General features: G+C 42.5%; 1 protein-coding gene across 3 annotated transcripts in view; it reads left to right on the top strand.

Annotated features, from left to right (window-relative positions):
- The window catches only part of NEO1 (neogenin 1), a 178,940-nt gene that overhangs the window by 120,279 nt on the left and 39,306 nt on the right, over window positions 1-19,355 (top strand). For all 3 annotated transcript variants that reach the window (XM_048956121.1, XM_048956119.1, XM_048956120.1), the window contains exons 8-11: window positions 10,528-10,687; window positions 16,113-16,267; window positions 16,565-16,713; window positions 17,745-17,883. In XM_048956121.1, the coding sequence (XP_048812078.1) occupies window positions 10,528-10,687; window positions 16,113-16,267; window positions 16,565-16,713; window positions 17,745-17,883 (603 nt within the window). The remainder of the gene's footprint in view (window positions 1-10,527; window positions 10,688-16,112; window positions 16,268-16,564; window positions 16,714-17,744; window positions 17,884-19,355) is intronic.

Genomic DNA, 19,355 nt, shown 5'->3' with positions numbered 1-19,355 from the left:
TTCTAAAGCTCATGAGGAGATGCAGATCAGCTGGGCTGCTCCGTGACTTTTGAGTGTGCTCAGCACAAGCAGAGGAGTTGAACTCAGTGAGCCTTGTGGGCTCACCCTTCCAACTCAGAGTGTTCTGTAACTCCATGAAATACAGGCTGTGGTGATTGCAGTTGGGTGATGTATCAACTCTTTAGTTTTATGATGAGTAAAGGTAATGGTTAAAAGGTACTTGTGTTCAAAGAAATTCTGTGTAAATTATATTGCAAAGAGGGGCAATTGACAGGAAATATTAGGTGCAGGCAGAACAGAGCTTGTAATAGCAAAAAGCTCTGCTGTATTTTGAGGAACACTCAACAGATATTGATAGATGCTTCTTACCCTTTACCTATCCTGTATTTATTATATCCCAGAATAAGGAGAGAGAAATAGAAAGGTGCTGTACAACACCTGAGCGTTGCTGGTCAGGCAGTAGTTGAGCTTGGACAACAGTGGAAGAGGACGAGAGGATTTGATCTCCTGCCTTAAATCACCTCTTCCAGGTTAGCTGGAACATACTGAGCTTCTCAGTTCAATAGCTAAAGGTTTGGTTTTTTTGATGCCTGAATGTCGAATAGACACAAATACTCTTCCTGTAATATCACTTACCACATCCACCGATTTCCTTTCCTGTTTATCCGCCTTCATTGTATACAACTGTTGTTTTTATCAGCTTGTCTTCTGCCTTACCAGCTAACATACTGTCAGCAATCCATATTGCCTGAAACCAGAACCGTGTGCCGCTCTGAATTGATGTTCAGCAAGGGAGAGTGCATTCGATGTGCCTCATCTCCAGGTGTGGAGTGGTGGTGGCTGTTTCCCTGCCAGTGGATGGGCTGTAGGCATTGGTGAAAGCAGAAGTTACCGGGGTGAAAAACATCAACTGGAGATGGAGGATGCTTTCTCTGTGTTGAAAATGGATTTTTTAGGATTTTTTGATGATTTCTTTTAAGGTGAACGGGATAATAGGAAGAATGAGCTCTAGCTTGATATTTGTTATGACCTCTGAGGGCAGTTCCATTATTATTCACAAACAGGGCTGTGAAGATTGACAGAAGTAGCCTTAATTTGTAAGTGATCCTAGTTTCATGTTGTACAGGAAAATATCGGATTGTGTCTCTCACCAGAGGGAGGGAGCAAATGTATGGATATGATCTTAATTGGTTGCTAATATTTCAGAGTTGCTAAATTATACGGTAATATCAGAAACAGCTGAATGTCATTTGGAGAAAAAGAAAAAAGGATTGGCTTTCAGTTTGGTTGCACGTGTAATAGGATTCGTGAATAGCTGAACCTAGGAGAAGACTTGCTTCTGATCTCTCATATTTTCCCAGCTGTGTTGACGATATATCCCAAAGAGTCTTAGTTTTTCATACCATATGGGAATGAAATAAACCTAACAATTAAAGATGGCTTTCATTTTTTAATAATATGCATTGAAATTTGCCTACTTTCTGTATTGAAACTAACTACCAATTGTCAGTGTTCTCACTGCATTAGAAATATCCTGATGGAGCGTTTCACTGCAGTGATTGTTTCCCTTCCTTTCCCTTCTCCTACCCCACCAAAGAAGGGAGCCTGATAACTGTAGGAGGACAGTCTTCAAGAAAAGACAGATGGATTCTGCATGGCTTTCCTGTTGTCACATTATTACAGAAGATGCTAAAGGAAAATAATGAGAAGGAGGCAAGTCATACCTGGGCTCACTTTTCTTAGTCATAAGTCACAGAGCGAATAGGTGCTCCTGTATTTCAGTGGTAGATGCTTCACCTTTGGATTCAAGTCAGTATGCTGAATTCTCAAACATCCTGATACCTCATCTAGTTGCTGTAAAAACAGCATATCTGATATAACCTGTGATAAGCAAGCTGTAGGTACATGCAGTTGTTAGCAGAACAAACAAGTAGTTAAATATGTGGGTCTTTGAGGAAGAAACTAACAGAAACAATTACAAGTTTGACGTGGGAGTTCAGTCTCATCTGTTGAAACTTCAGCTTGCCGGAGTTGTTGCTGCAGAGCTCCTTGGAGCATCAGCAGGCCCACAGCTGAGGGAAATGGCATTTCACATCCAAGCTTCAGAGCATGCCATGTAGGCTGGCCTTCGGGTAAACCTGTGTGCACCATTGCCACCTCTGGATCAACACGTGTCAGTGGGAGGCGAGTACCCACTTGTATCCTAGGTAGGGAGATGAGCATTATATCCTGAGGTAACTTGGAGCAATGTTGTGGTCATTTGAATAAAATGCTCTGGTAATGCTTGATTTTAAAACAAAGTTGCCCAAAGGAAGTAGGGCAGGAGCAAGAATTCAACCTGGAGGATTAGTGACTGCAACTTCAGGATGGATGGCTGTCTTTTAATTTGGGCTGCTAGCGAGAAATGAGAGGAAGTGAGTGATGAACCTCTTAATGGAAAAAGCATCCTCACATAGGCAGGTAATATAGTGGGATTGTGATTTTCATATTTTGGTACTGCTCTGCTTTGTCAGAATAGTTACATTTGACTATTTGTAGTGTTCACCGCATCAACAGCAACCCTGAGTGTGCAAACAGTGAGAGAAAACTGGAGAACACAACCAATAAAGAGATGAGCATGGCAGGGAAGGCGTGGTGGAGTGTTTCTCTCATTGCAATAGAAGGAGCAATTGGCAGAGCCCCAGCTAAACTTCTGGCCAAGGGAGCAACCTTGCCTCACTCCTGACACAGGCAGAAGGCTCCACGTGATGTGTGAATGAACGCTTTCCAAAATATATATGGTGGTTTTATTTGTTGCTATTCCAGAAGGAGCTTCACTCGAATGTAGCACGTTTGCTGTTGGAGTAAAATAATTGATATTCTGTTAGGAGATGTTAAGAAATTATGGCTTGTTGTTGCAGACTCCGCTGTTCTATAGAGACTTTAATTCTGCATAGAAGCTCAGCTGATGAGTATTTGCATTAACCTGAGCAGGGTCACTGGGTGCGTTCAGGTGTGTTTGTACTGCCTTGGGTCCTACATGTGTGTTGTGTTTAGGATTTTTGACTCTGTGGTCTGTCATTTTGCAATATGTAGTTATGGTTTGAATTCCTTTCCAGTAATAAAATCTGTTTAAAGGTAGTTAGTTTTAAACTCCTTGGGGATAGATTGAGATCTGGTTGGCTTCTTTCCCTCTTTCTTTCCTAGTGTGAGTCTCGTGATCCAAATGGAGACTTTTTGTCTTTACCTCCTCCCCTGGCCCACTGCTGTCTGATGGGTTCTGCCTTCCTCTGCTGTTTTCAGTGCGTCACCAGGCCGTCCCACCTCGCTAATGGCTGCGTTGTGAGACAGGAAAACATCAGGTTGTTTCCTCTGCACCGCGGCACTTCATCATGAGATGAAAAAGGGAGGAGTGCACTGCATCGTCATGGATTTTATGACTTCCTTTGAAAAACAGGCTCATTGTCAGAAAATGCGTTTGTCGGTTTGTTTATGCATCCGCAATTTATTGAGTGTCCATTTTACATTAGGAGATAGGACCAAATGAACACAGAAATTATAGTTGCTTTCTGTTAGATAGGAATTTGCTTGTATGTCTTCTTGGTGAGCTTTTTGCGAGTAGGATGTATTGAGTGAAGAATAAATAATAGTGCTCATTCCCAGTGGAAATGTAAATTAATCTAAGGCAACTACAACAAACTAAATAAAAAAATGTCTGCTTTGGGTAGAAAATGCCAGAATAGAGAAACAAGTAGATATTTCCATTGCATTTTGTAAAGAAAACGAGTGCTTGGTATTTGGGGGAGAGTGGGAGGTGACGTTTCCTTGTTTGTTTCTTTCTTTTGATGGCTGCTGGACACAAAGTAGACTGAGAGGGCTGTGCTGGATCCTCGATGCAGCCCTCTTCTCTCTTTAGGATGATGTGTGGAAGTGAGGGCCCTCCTTGCTGTGCTCTCTGTGCCATGGGCCTTGGTCTGGCTCGTCCCTAGGGGGCTGCTTGCAGGAAGAAGTAGGCATCTGATTCAGGATCATAAGGCAGCAGAAAACGTTGCAGTACTCCTGGCAGTGCTACAGAATTTGAGTGTTGTTGAATGAGACCAATGCATAAGTGCACAGAAGAGATGCCCAGGGTGGAGAGCTGTTGGCAATTTGGACCTTTCCTTGGCCAGATGGAGTGGTGAAACAAGACACAAGGGTAATGCTGCCATCTGAGTGTGTCATGAAGAAAAACGTTACTGGAAAACAAAAAACAACACAAAGATTCAACTTTTTTCCCATCTTTTTGTTACCAAATGCCTTACACATCCAACGGTGAGCAATAGTGAGGGGTTTTCAGTTAATCACAGCAAGTAATGTATAAAACCCAGCAATATGAAACATAAAAGCTCCATACATTTTATTTCTGGGGTCTGTTGTCCCTGGTACACCACTGGTACATAGTCCTGCAGACATGTGGCAGCCCTTATAGGCTCAGTTGTGCTATGCATTTCCAAATGAGTTGTGCAGTCTCAAAGTCAGTGGGCTTTCTGTCCAGCTGGCCACAGTTGAGCTTTCTTGTAAGTGTTGCCCAAATTGTTCTAATACGTTTTTTTTCTTTTTTGGCAAATTCCCCTGTATAGTAAAATCACACATAAGGTTTCTTCACGACCCACAGTTTTGCATACAACTGTTGGCATAACCTTGAATTTGCTCTGAGCAATTAAGTTCTGCTGTCTTTCCATGGCTGTGCCATGCAGACACAAGTCTTTGTCTCACAGCAGTTAAATGGAGCTGCTGGTGACTGTCATTGTGACACCCTGGGGGTTCAGAATGTGTTCACTGGATACAGCAGAAATTATTTTAATTCACCCTCAGTCATTTCTGATTCTTTTCGGTTTCCATGAAAGCACCTCTTAGTAAAAGAACAGGAGCCTGATGTGTTTCTTTTAATTAGTTTTTCCAAGGAAAGGAAGTAATTAAGTCATTGTAGCTGATCCATTGAGACGAAGTACCAGCTTCAACCGTTTGTCCTGTAAGAACTTATTTGCACCAGTTAATACATGTTTTCTTTGCTTATGGTAAGCAGGGGACTGTTAGGAACAATGAGATGATGTCCCTTCTGTCTTACATGTGCAAGGAAACTGATTGGAGAGGAGCAGCGCTTTGGTGCAGGTGAAAACCCTGGGATGGCAGAAGGCAAAGTTTTAAGGGACAGCAGCAGTCCTGGGGCTCTCTCATTTTATTATTCCATACTTGCTGCTTTGCAGTGTGCTGCTGTTGTATTTCTTGAATACCATGAAGGCAAATGATCTGAAAATAATTTTTAAAAATCTGTTTTTTTTTTTCAATGTGACTTTTTGAGGTATCACAGCTTCTTAATCCTAATCAAAGTAAATCCTTCTGCTGCCAGGCACTAGCTGTGATATCATATACTGAGCTCTGACTGAGGGAAACAGAGCACTAGATTAAGCCAATAAAAACCTGTGGAAGTGTGGATTGCCCTTCTGGAATCAGCTAAATAGCAGTGTATGAACAAAATATAGTTTACTTAGTAAACAGTTTAATTAGAGTACAGCAAATCAATGTTTGAACATACTGGTACTTCTGAGTATCTCCTTCTTACAGTTAGACTTTCCAGGGCATTTAGAGATCTGAGTGACTGAGGTCATGTTTTTCTTGCAGATTTTCTGGCAAAATAGTAATTTGCTATTTTTAGTTGCAGCATCAAGTCTCTGTTACTGAAGCCAAGGCCTTATTTACACTCAAAAGCTATAAAGCTACTCTGAAGTCCTTATAAAGAGGGTTTTCTCTCCTTCTGCAGTGCTGTTACATTCACTGCTCTTCAGTGCCCTGAATTTGCTGCTGGCCAGGGCTGTTCTGCTCTCCCCTTGCCTCGTGCTCTGTGTCCTCTGAGGGTGAGGCTACAGGAAGGTTTCAGGAAGGCTTCCTTCTGCACTGGGAGGATGCTTAGGAAATTCCCAGCTGTCCTTGCTCCTCACCGAGAGGAAGATGCCTGCTGCTCTCGTTTGGCAGCCATGGAAGCTGTGGCTTTGTAAGCACTCTGCTATGGCCAAGAGTAGCCTAAGGTGGCCACCACCTGATCTTCAAGTTTTGTGCACCTTGATTTCATAAATATCTGTACAGTCTTCAGGTTGTAGGATTGCCATCTTGTTATGCACAAGGTAGCTGAGGATGGGGCCGTTCAGGTGGCAGCAGCAAAGCTGAAGGCAGATACCACTGCTGGCTCTTTGTGCTGTGTGTCCAGTGTTATAATTGGATGTTATTGCCCAGAGCTCCAGGAAGCCACCAATGTGCCAATAATGTCCCACTGGGGGGAACAAGGAGGAAAAGGGAAATCTAAACCGGAGGGGCTGGACAACATGGAAAATATTCCTGATAATTATCTAACAAATAAAGCATTTCAATTACTGCCTTTCAGGTGTGGTATGTTTGACAGTTGTTTTTAAAAGATCACATCAGTATCCTGAAGTGGGTATGACTGAACAGCACTGCAGGCACGTGCTGGAGCTCTTTGTTCTCTCACTGCTGTGCTAATTTACACTGCACGAGGAAGAGCTGCTGCCACAGAGGTGCGTGGGACTGATGCACAAATGCTACCTGATGGTGTCCCTTAGGACCCAGGGCGCTGCAGGCAGCAAAGGACCACAGTGGCCAGATAGGAAAATCCGCATTTCTCCTAAACAGAAAATTCAAAAAGTGCTCATTTCTCTGCTGCCTCTTCTTGTGTTTCAGTATTTGTTTGCATTGTATTTGTTTAGGAGTTTGGACATAGTTTTGTTACCCAGGTTACTGTGCAAACCTTAGAAAATACATTACCAAGTGGAAAATTGACTGAAATATTTTGCTTTAACTTCTCGTTAGCTTTTAATTTTGTTAGATGCAGACAGATGAATCAACCAGCTTCCCTTATCTACTGATTGAAGTTGCACTGTGGCACTTTCAGTGTCTCCTTGTAGAACGTGCAGTTCTTCAAGCTCAGGCCTCCATCATGGCCCAGCTGCTCTGCAGCCAGGGCTTAAGGACAGCACTTCATTTTGTGTCAGCCGTTTTGCCGAAGGATTTTGTTCAAATGCTGAAGGCAATGTGCTGCTTCTCTGTGGGATGCTGAATCGAGCAAAGGTTTGGTGCTGAGCCCTTAGAGAAACACGAGCCCAGAAGAATTGAATTACCAGCAGTGGTTGAAGAGATGAATCTGTTGTATACGTATGTCTGGCATGCAGCATTTTTCATTTGTTTTCCCTGTTTTTAGTGTATCACTTGCTGAATATGCATATTTTATATTTAAAAAAAAGATTAATGTGTAACTGTGCAAGCATAGCCCTGGAAAGAGTCTTCTAGTATGGGGCTGCTTTTTAAAATTGGTGGAATATTAGAAAGAGAAGACTTGTTTGCATGTGACTTGTTACACCGTGCTTAAAAGCTTGAAGTAATAAAGCTGCTCCCTTATTGGCATTAAAGCTAATTTCAGTGTAATTACTCATTAACACAGCTCTGCACTGCTGAGCAGTCTGCTCACATGGCTGTATACAAATCAGTTTGCAGTGGTGCTCAGGGTGCTTTGAGGAAGAATGGGGAGAGAAGGAAAGGAAGGAACCCATTCCTCTGAGTGCATCCCAAGGCTGCCAGCAGTGCTGCACTGCTCCCAAGTGCTGTTTATTGTGGCTTTCCAGAGGTGAATTGAATTGTCTTTTCACAGCTTAGCTCGCTCGTAGGAGTTACACATCCTTTGTGCTTTCCTTTGCTTCACGGTTTGTTTTTCAGATGGCACCAATCTCTTGTTGTGCATGACCCATCTACCCTAATGCTGTCAGGAGAAGTGTTCCTAGGCTGGAATCTTGCATGAGGAGAAAACCAAGGTTCTCTGAACCTGGAATTGCTGGCAGCTCTGCCAGGCTCCTTGGTTTGATGCCTGCAGGGCCTCCAGGCACGCGGGTCCCTTATGGATCTTTTCATTAAGTAGGCAGGCCAGTGCGGAAGTATGGGAGGTGTGTCTTAGAACTTAGATCATAGATCATAGAATGGCCTGGGCTGAGAAGAACCACAGTGATCATCTGGTTTCAACCTCCCTGCTTGTGCAGGGTCACCAACCACCAGACCAGGCTGCCCAGAGCCACATCCAGCCTGGCCTTGAATGCATCCAGAGATGGGACATCCATCCAACCACCTTCAGCTTTTTGTCTCAATGTAATTATTTTAAAGATATTTGTGCTGTGTTTTAACCAACTACAGTGATGGTAGAGACATCACCATTACCTACAGAGATAGGTAGGATGCATCCTTTGGGTCAGGAGCATGTGATTTGAAGCAGATCCTCCTGTTAGGACCAAGATGTGTGGGGGAAACCAAAGTGCTAATGTAAGGTAATGAAAGGTATGTGGTTTGACACATTCTGAGTGTGAAGAGGTATCCCAGCTCCACGAGCAAAGCTGCTGTTCTGAGGAGTGGCTCATCTAATGCAGCTCTTTACAGTTCTATAAGGTAATACAGTAGAAATTAATTTCTGCCAGTCTTCAGAGAGTTAAAGCAACAACTGAAACAGTGGCTATAAAAACTTCCTTGCTATAGCAAGTGCCTCTTGTGATATTTCTTTGTGATGTTTCTGAATTATCTTTACTTTCTGTGTTTTAAAAGGGAGGTGTTTCACATGCTAAATAGTTTTGCTAACTGTGGGAAGCGTAAATCAGAGTTCAGGGAACGTCTGAGAGGATGCTGCATTTGTCTGATGCAGTTGTACAACACTGATATGTATTTATAGCAGCTTCCTTCAAACTGTTTCATGGTTTTAAATAACACTGCCAATGCAAGTAGTTAATAAAGGTGCACTCCTGTAGGAAATCTTATGATGGGGACAAAAAGTAGTTTAGATTTAGCAATGAACATGAAGTAAGAGTGTCATCCATTGGTTGGAAGTAGGGCGTTGGAGAATGGTAATTTGTGGTCCGTTGCTGTTCTGGTGTTGGAGGGAGCTTAACGAGATATCCTTGTGCACTTACCTACCTGTGAGGTGTGCTTTCAATTCAAGATATGCATGTTCCTGGCTCTGGGAGCCTTGTGGAGTCCTCGAAAGATGCAGGTACTGAAGAGAAAAGTTCTGAGTTCGGTATCAAAGCAAGAAGAAAGGCATAACATTGTGATAAAAGCAGCTGTTTTATTCTTCCACCGTTGTCAGTGGTGGAATAGAAATGCAAAAATGAGTTCTGTGAATTCAAGACCTCACGTGGTGTGTTACTTGTAGTTCATTTCTGTGTCTCCTTGCTTACGACACACGTCCATGCATTATGGTGGCTCTTCAGGTGGAGATGCTGCAGCTCTCTCCCCAAAAGCTGTGCTCATTCTGAACTCCTCTGTTGGCAAGATCAGAGCCATTTTAGTTTCCATCATTAGCAAGTGAATAAATGTATTTGGCAGCAGAGACTGTGGTGTGGAAAATGTCAGTGAGTGGCTTAAGCTTGGTAAATAATTAAGAATCCAGGAAAATTCAAGGTATCGTGAACTTTAGATTTCTGTTACCATTTGTGTTTCCTGTAATACCCTGTGGTAATTGGGGTCCAGCTGCTCAGAATATTACTGTTAGATTTACCGGATGGATTGCTTTAATAGGATTTGGAGAACAGCTATTTGTACGTTACAACTTTTGCTCTTAACTTGTCAACCTTTTAATGCAATAATCCTGGAGATTTAGGCTAGCCTTAAAGCAGTAACGTAGGAAAACATGCATGACTTAGCACAAAAAAGTTCATAAAGCCTCCACATAATGTGAACCGAGTTGTTTGTGCCTCTTAGCATCTTTCTAAAAGGCCGTGCTAAATGTGAGAGCTGTGATGGAAGGCAGCCGTGGTCCTGGGGGAGGTTTGGGAACATGGCTCTATGTCCACTGCAGTGCCAGGGCTGTCACCATGCCCTGTGCAGAGGTGGGACCCAGGCAGTGAGATGCAGTTATGTGAGCTGACTCCAACCTTTAATTGCACAGCCTGGAGTTTGTACCCCTCCAAGGGGTTTGGTGTGTTCCATCTGCCTTTTTTGTTGCTGAAACAGTAGAAATTAATTCTGTGTGTTAATGAAATAAAGTAGAAAATGGGGTCTGGATGTGTTCTTGAATAAATGACACTGGTTGGCTTTCTGTTTGAAAATGCTTGGTATTACATCTGGTTTACAAAGGCATGAAAATATTGTGTGAGGCCATATTTTATCCTCAGCCTTCACCCTTCCCTCTCCCTTGCCACTTCCATTACGATGGAGATTTGGTCTGCCTGCTCGACAGTGACGTGTCCTTTAATACTTCCCATTAGTTTCCAGTAGTTACCTTTGCCTGCATGTCAGCCTTCAGTTTAATGGCCTTTTTTGTGTGTGTTCATTTTGTTTTGTTTCCCATCGTGGTTTTGTTTATTTCTTTTGTTTTTTTTTTCCCTGTTTTCTTTTTCTTTTTTTTTTTTTTTAAACCGTGGTGATGTTTGCCCTTCATATTCCCCAATGTTTGCACATGACAAGATGTTGCCATCCCAACATTACCTCCCACTTCACTGACCAGTGCCACTAATGACCATCTAGCACCAGCTACAACAGGACCACTGCCTACAGCCCCTCGGGACGTCGTGGCCACCCTCGTCTCCACTCGCTTCATCAGGCTGACGTGGCGGACACCGGTGTCAGACCCGCAGGGAGACAACCTCACCTATTCAATCTTCTACACCAAGGAAGGTATCAACAGGTAAAGACATGCTCTTACAAGTCACCTATGTGCCTATTTGCAGTTGGCCGCCAGCAGTTGCTACCTGCTTTCAGCAGGCTGTGAAGCTAAGAGCAAGAGTAGACTGCAGCACCTCTTTAGCATCACTGACACTGCCAGCTTCTGCTTTAAAACCTTCAAACATAGCCTGATTGTGGAGTCAAGTGGCTGTCAGTTAGATGATTCCCATCCAGGAATCCCTGTAAAAGGTTTAGGCCAGTCTGCCCTTTCTCTTACTGATGGGATCAGACCTTGATGGGCTCAGAATAGCTTCAAATTGTGATAAGACTGAAGAAGTTGGAGCTAACAATCATTTTAAGTGGTGCTTAATTAATTTCAAATTAGCTTGATTATCAGATTTATTAGTCAAAAGAAAATTATCTGCTTACTGACTACAGGGTGAGGCTCAAAGATAGCAAAGTGATGTGGAGAGAATACAAAATGTGCTCCCATTCGGAGAATTTTTTTTTCTCAAATACTTGTTTTAATTCTGTGGATAGTCTTCTTGTCGAGGCTCAGGACTGAGGCAATTAGTAACATTTTCAGTGCCTCACAAATGGTGGTTTTCTGCTACTTGCTGATTTTGGTAATATTCAATCCTACTGAGGACATGAAAAGTGGCAGTGGCCGACCTGCCTGCCTTTCTTCCTTCACATTTCTGGTTTTGACTGCTCTCCCCACTGGACTGTTAAGAAAGTAATGTGCTGGAGTCGGCTTCCTGCCTCTCCCTGCACTGGGTGTTGCTTTTGGAGAAGACAAAGTGCGTGGCTTGCTACTCCATGCAAGGCTACAGAAATCTACAATATATCCCAGTTGGGTCAGAAGCAGTGTGCAGAACAAAGGTTTTCCATGGTTTGTGGTGAGTAAACCAGGAAATTACAGGACAGGCTGCAGGAACTGCAGTTGCCAGAAGTAGGAAAACAGCCCTCTGGGTTCAGGTAAGGTGCCCCGCTGAAAGTTTGCACAGCAAAGTGCCTAAGCTGGTGCTTATATGTAAGCAGGTGGTTTCACTGACTGCAGTGAAAGCTTTGTTTGCTCAAGTGCCTTTCTGGGTCAAGGTTCAAAGCAGGCTCAGGAAGCCATTCATTGGCACGTATTCATTACTTTCTAGCTGCTTCACGTAAGTTTTGTGCTGTGCTAATATCACACATTTCACACACTGGCACAAAAGTGCTGTGAAATTAGGACACGAAACTTGTGTTTAGACAATGAGAATGACAAAATTAAAAATAATAATGCTTGAGAATGAGAAGCTTGTACTACTTGGCCTCCTTCTGTGCTACACCTGGCATGGGTGCTATTTGCCTCATCTCCATCAGATTAGATGTGACCTGATGGTGCTGACAGCTTGCTGGTGTCAGTTCATTAGGGCACGAATTTGGGAGTTATTAAGCTGAATTAAGCAAATAATTGAGCGTGATACATTGCACATGAAAAGAGCACAGCTCACACTTGAGCTGAGTGCTTCCTTCAGCTGGAAGGTTAGAAATAACTCTTCATTGCATTTTTGGGCATGTTTAAAGTTATGGCTCAGAGTAATTCAAATGTTAAATGCATTTGAAGTGGTATTAACCCCTCTTGAAGTGCAAAGAACGGACCAGAGCTGTGCTGAGGTTTTTGGCTTGCTGGTTCTGTCAGCTTCCGTACTTTGGCACCTAGGATAGAAGAGTGAGGATATCCTATAGCTGAGATGGCGATGTCCACTCCCAGCCCTGAACTGGGCTCTGTGCAACCAGTAAATTGCCTATACTTTGCACTCAGCATTCTAAAAATCTGTATTTTTTACATATTTTCCATTATTAGCTTCTTAGCAGTGTTTTGTGCGCATGTGTGGGGGGCAGTGCTGTTTGATGTACAGCTAGGTTTACATTTTTATATATTGCTTTAAGGATAGGCACAAAACCAACAGAAACCAGCTGCGTAGAGATTATAATTTTAAAAGCATGTGGAATTTTTAGTTGGAATTTAAAGGCAGAGGTAAGTATTGTAACAGTTGAAAAATGCAGAAACGTGATTTAATTTTTCACAAATGCTCTGTTTTCTTCTTACCTGGTAAGTTTTGCTGAGTTCTTTGGGCCCTGTGTAAGTATTGCTTTGTTACTGACTCAAAAAATAGGTGAGAATGTCCCACATAAGTAGGCATTGCAAAACCAGAAAGCTTTCATGTCAAATCTGGATGTATGACCTTCTGTACTTTCTCAGCATCATAAAATACTGCTTTTTGGTTTGGTTTGCTGGGTGGCCCTTGAATTATACATGATCATACATCTCTGCTGTAGTGCATGTATCCTATTTCTAAAAGTCGTGTGTTTGTGCCTACTTGTGCCATTTTCATTACCAGATCCCTTTAGTAACCTAAGCATTATCTCTTCCTCGCTTGAGTTTGAGCAGTGATCAAACTCTGGGTCATTGGATTGATTTCCCAATGTAAAAACATTGGGCTTTTAAAACATTTAAGAAGTACACAGGATGTGGAACAACTCAGTTAGATATTCTGACATCCCTAATTCATCTCCGAGGGGCTGTAGATTCAGCTTGGCACGGGAAGGCACAGCAGCCTCGGGTACCTGTTGGCTCTTGGAGAGATCAGGCCTCGGCCTCTGCTCAGTTACATCCCTCTTGTTTTTTGCCCGCCCAGTGAAATGAGAGATGCATGACAGCTCAAGAAGGCGTTCCTTAACTTTGCATTTTGGACTTCCTTGGGGTGCTGCAGAATATTCCCATGCAGAATGTGGTTTTCCCCACGTAATCCTTAGGGTCCTCCCTCCTTTGCCACATGTCAGCTTTCCTTCACCAGTGCCTTCAGGAGCCATCCTGCCTTCAGCCCACAGCACTGAGATATTTTCCATTTTCCACTCAGCATCTGCTTGCAAAGCAAATTTGCCCTTCAAGTTGAGCGCTGCAGAGGAGTATCAGCACTAGAAGAGGAGGAACTGAAGCAGAAATGCCAGTTCTTCTAGATTTTGGCGCTTGCTTTTATTGCTTTTGAAGTGATTCCAGCTGGTCTGGGCAGTTTTTGGTGTCTGTTGAGGAGTGAGAAGGTACAAGATGGTAACTCTGGTTTGGCCTGGCGAGCTACAGATAATGGAGTTGGCTTGTGTGCAGTCTTGCTGCTCACCTCTGTCCTTTCCCCAAGGTTTTAGTTCTGTAAGCATAACTTCGGGCTTTACATTTCCAGATGATCCCTTATTTCTGGATTTGAGCTGTAGCTTTTTTCCCCTAAGTGCGTGACAGCTACTGTAAACCTTAATTCTAGTTTACAAAGCTCTTTAATTGGAGATTAAACTGGCATGAGTTAGAACAGTCATAAGATTCTGTCTGGTAATATAGATATTCCTATAGACCATCTGTTTTGTTACCTGTTCTGCCAACCAAAATGCATCAGAGCTCATAAAAGGTGCTCAAGGCTTCCTAGGAAAGGGCATAAAGGAGAGATTCATGAAGCACTTAATTAGATTAATCTCACCATATTTTTAACTGTTGTGAGGGAAGGCATGGTCCCTACTTATTACTGAAAATTGCAATACTTTGGCATGTCTATTTATTTTTTGATAAATGTTGTGTTTCCATTAAAAATAATTTGGGTGGGTTTTTTTTTTGTAATTTTAAATAATAACCTTGGATTGCTGACATTTTTCTGATAAAATCAGTGAGTGCATTTACACTCGAGGCAGAAAATGCAATGTATTTTGCATGTCAATGGGAGATGAATGCTGTTCCACAGCTGTGAATCAGTTAGCACTTATTCTGGGTTTTCAAATACCTTCATTATATCTAAGGCACGTCTTAAAGGAAACTAACCATTTGAAAACGCATTTTGAAGCAAACATTTTGCTCCAGCTATAACTGGAAAAGTTAGCGAGGGAAAATATTTATCTTTTTTCCCTGCCTCCCCTTCATTTTGTAGTGGGAATTATATTTCTTTAGCTTCTCTACCAACTTCTTTTATGCAAAAATACCCTATAATGTTAACAGGGTTGCAGACCGTTTTAATTCTAACGTAGGGATGCTGCTCATTCAAAGCTGACAATTAAGTAAATCTGACATAAATTAAGCTGTTTATACAATGCCATTTTAGCTCAACTTTCATGAAGAAGAATATTCTAGAAAATGTGTTTGAACAGCTTTTTAGTTACAGTTGGAATATTGTTTCCCTCTGTACAATAAGCAGTATAATAGTGCAGAAATGAGCAGTGTTTTCCAAGTGTTTTAAACCCAGTTGTGTTAAATCAACCTTAGTAGTTGATTTTAAAAGAAATAAATTAAGAATGAGGAATTGGGCATTGTATTTCCGTGCTGTAATCTAAACCATAATGGCTGGAAGGTAGGAAAGGGGAAACTGTGGAATAATTTTGCCCAGACTTCTGCATTAAAAATGATTTAATAGCAGTTAATCGTTGGGACGAGAATCGTCTGCCCTCTGCTGTAGAGCTAACTGAAGTCTGTCAGACAAAAGGGGAATGTTTGTATTCAAACCATTCACGTTTTTCTTTTATTTCCCTGTGGTGAAGTTCTCAGTTTTGGGGTTTTTTTCCCCCCCAATACTGCTGTTATTTCCATTTTGCAGGAGTAGATAGCTTCGTTCCCAGCCAGAACAATCCACACACAGCCCTACCCAGCAGTAGCTGTGGGAAGGTTCACGTGACAGCAGCAAGGTGGTGGAAATAAAGGTTGTAGTTAGTTGATAATTAATCTTTTAGTCTTCACCTCAGGCCTGGGCTTGGTACGGAGCGATGGGGTTTCCTGAAGTTGCTCTCAGTGATCCCCACTCATGCTGGGGCCATGGGCAGGAGTTGCCTTGTGTTGACTCCACGACTTGGGTGGTAACAGCAGCAGTGCCCCAGCTGTGTGTGGGGCTGGATGCGAGTCGGGGCCTTGGGATGTTTTTAAAGAATCTAAATATTAGGGAGGAACTAAGTAAAGTTTGGAGGGAGAAGAAAATCGTAAAACAGCCTCTTGAGAAAATATACAAAAAGCAACCCCACAATGTTAACAGAAATGCCTTAAATCTCACCAGTCTGTGTACGATTCTTAAATATTTTTTCTTGTGGCTTCAGAACAGTAGGATAGACTGTCATGATGAGTAATGGCACGCTGTTAGGAGAATAACAATGAAACTGCTTCGAATTTGGTGATGCTGAGCATAAATTACTCTTTTACTTCAGTGAGTATTTTCTCTAAAGACAAGTTACAAAACTGGAAGCTGTTTGTCACCAGCAATTTTGGCATATTACCAGTTTTGTGTAGTCAGCGTGGTGTAAATAATGTCATTAATGCATCAGATGCATTCAGACAGGATACGTGTCAGCTTTGTTCCCAGTAGCACCCGATTCCTTTCTGTATCTGCTCAAAAACCCTCTCACTAACCAATGGCTGCTTCCGTGCCCCATCTTGTTGTTTCCCAAAGGGAACGTGTTGAAAACACCAGTCGTCCTGGAGAGACACAAGTGATGATCCAAAACCTGATGCCAGAAACGGTTTATGTCTTCAGAGTTGTGGCTCAGAACAAGCATGGCCATGGAGAGAGCTCAGCACCACTGAAGGTGGCCACGCAGCCCGAGGGTAAGCTGCAAATATTCCAAGTCCTCTCTGCTTTGGAATTGACTTTTTTCCATTCACGGCCTTTCCCAGAATAAGGTGATACTCTTGCAGACCTGATTGTTAAAATAACATTGTGGGCTGCCTTGTTGGTGTGCTTTATGCTCACCCGTAAGTCATGCCTTGTTAACTTCTCTAAATTTTGTTATAGAAGAACGCTTTCAGTTGTCATTACTTGTAAAAGTTGATGCTGAAATATTTAGCTGCTGAAATGCAATGGCTGGACTTGCTGATGAGCAGAGTTTCCTGCTTCCATTGCAGTTCAGCTGCCTGGTCCAGCACCCAATATCCGAGCATACGCCGGCTCCCCCACCTCTGTCACCGTCACGTGGGAAACGCCGCTGTCTGGCAATGGGGAAATCCAGAACTACAAGCTCTACTACATGGAGAAGGGGCAGGACAGCGAGCAGGTATGGAGTGGGGCTCTTCTGCGTGATGTACAGTGCCAGCATTCTTTCCTTTATTGTGCTTTTACCTTACGTTTCTAGAAGCACCTTGCCAAGTGCTTATTTTTCTGACAAGCTGAAGCCTTTAGCCCAGAATGCAGAAACATTTAAAATTAAACATCCAGTCTGTTAAATAACTGCTTTGTCATCCAGCATGAATGTTTTCTGCAGTATTTGCATAAAAATTGAAGCAGCTTTTTGGTGATGGCTTACTTACATACTCAGCATCAAGTGGCATTTGGGGATGTCCATCACATCGCAAGGAATAAGCTCTGAAGAGTCAAATAATACCTGCAGCATCATTTTTATAGGCTGGCTGCTTTTATTTTAGTAAAGTAGGATAACTGCTGATTTTAGTCTGTTCCTGAATCTAAACTATTCTCGCTTCTTGAATTCATTGATCCAGTGATTGGTGTTTTGATACTGGTGAGTGTCTAATTAATTACACTTTCTTAGGATTCTGCTGGGAGAATCCAGCATGCTTGGTGCAAGGAGCTGCCTAAGAAATAATCACAGCTTTGGGAGAGCTAAACCCAGTCATTTAATTTCTCACATGATAGACTTGTAAATGTGTTTCCAGCTTCAAATAGCCCCCCCCCCCCCCCTTAGTTTCTTAGCATTTAAAATAACTTTCTCAATCAGATTTTAAGTAAAAATGTGCATTCTTCAGATAAAACTCTCTCCTTTTCTTCCCACTGTTAAAAATGCAGCAGTCATTTCTACTAGTAGGCAAATTCACCACATCCCGTGTCATCTGTAGAACCTGTGCCCATGTTGTGATTTAAATCAAATATGTAGAACTTCCTCTTGCAAGCACCCTGCTGGCATCTATGCAAGCCCTGGCTGCACGTGGCTGTGGGTTACATCTGCTGTTCTGCAGAGCGCTGTCCTCCCGGCTTCTGACTTTGAGTATTACTGTTCTGAGCCTGAGACGTTTATGACAATTGCAGACCTGATTCTGACCTTGACTCGTATGCATGTTTGCTTCTGGACAGGATGTTGATGTAGCAGGACTCTCCTACACCATTACTGGATTAAAGAAGTACACTGAGTATAGTTTCCGAGTGGTGGCTTACAATAAACACGGCCCTGGCGTCTCTACCCAAGATGTTGTTGTGCGAACGCTGTCAGATGGTAAGCTGCTTTATTCCAAGCCTTTCTGCAGGAATTACGTGGTAATTTCATTTAAGCGGATTTTTAACCAGAAAAACTTCTTAGGGTTTTGTTCAGCGCTGCCCTGTTTTCTTAATAATGTGATTGCTGCATATGGCCACGCATGCTAAAAGCTCCCCCTGAGGCTGTCCAAATGGGGCGAAGGAAAATTAATATACCTGCAAATGCATCTGGTGTTCTAATTGCAAAACAATGCTGTCCTTAATTTCAACATCAGAATTTTATTTCATGGGTTATTGGGCCTACAAAGTCTTAAGAGTGGACAGGAACACAATTATTTTGAACCCTACAACTCCAAATTGTCTTTTAGCTTCTATAATATTTGTTACGTATGAGCAGATACGTGCCTTTGGAGTGTTTTTATTTTAATTGTGGTCATCTGGAAAAATGTTGCATGTCTTTGTTTGGACTCCAGCACAGATATTATTAAATCTTTTGTATATAGTCCTGAAAGCAGGAAGTGGTAACAGCATTTTCTGTAAGCCAAATAAGGAGGCAGTGTGAGCAAATACAGATATGTGAACAATTGTAGAATGATCAGGCTTAATTAGCTTTTCTTTTTTTTTAGACAGAAGTTTAATTATTCATAAGAACAATCAGACCAAAACCAAGCCTAGCCTGGAATCTTCTCTCCAGAACTGATCAAAAGCAGAATAGGGTATTAGTATCCAAATTGTGAGTGCAGTTTGTTTCTGTGGGACTCCTTGGCTCTGCAGTGGTTTTTGTGTAGTTACTCTGTGTAGAATCAGGAAAGAGCCACTAAGATCATGTAGTCAACCTGTCAGCCCATCTCCACCGTGCCCACTGAGCCATGTCCCTCAGTGCCACATCTCTACAGTCCTTGAAAATGTCCAAGGACGGTGACTCCAGGACTTCCCTGGCAGTCTGTGCCAATGCCTTACCACTCTTGAAGAAGAAATTTGTCTTCCCTCCTGTGAAGCCTCTCAGCATCCTTGTTAAGCCAGTGTCAACTCTTACCATCCGCAGCATCAAGTGGAGATGCTCAACTTTCTGTGAAAGATCCTTCCCTTTCAGCCTGTTCTGGACCTGCTCCGTTAGCATTACTCATTGCGTAGAGCTGTGTGAAGTAGTGAATAATCAGTTTCCATCAGCCTTCTCTGTCCCACTCTTCCTTTCATACACTTTTGCTGCATTCTCCCTCACTCATTTCTTCTCCACATTTAAGTCTTAGAAATGGTCAACCCTGTCTTTTGTGGAAGCTGTTGTGTGCTTCAGTGCTCTTTTCTGAACTTCTTTCTAGGTTTCTTTTCTCCTATGTGCTTCTAGGAATGGAGGTGGAGGTACCAGAACTGTATTGAAGATGCAAGTGTGTAATTACTAGCATCTGACTGCTGTTTTTGACCTGTTCTGAGCACTGAGGTGACATTTTTGGGGTAGAGATCTTGCTCTTTAGTGGAACTGCTATGCTTGGG

The sequence above is a fragment of the Lagopus muta genome, chromosome 10 (genome assembly GCF_023343835.1).
Source record: "Lagopus muta isolate bLagMut1 chromosome 10, bLagMut1 primary, whole genome shotgun sequence".
In the NCBI taxonomy this organism is placed as follows: Eukaryota; Metazoa; Chordata; class Aves; order Galliformes; family Phasianidae; genus Lagopus; species Lagopus muta.
This window is presented reverse-complemented; position numbering and strand designations above follow the sequence as displayed.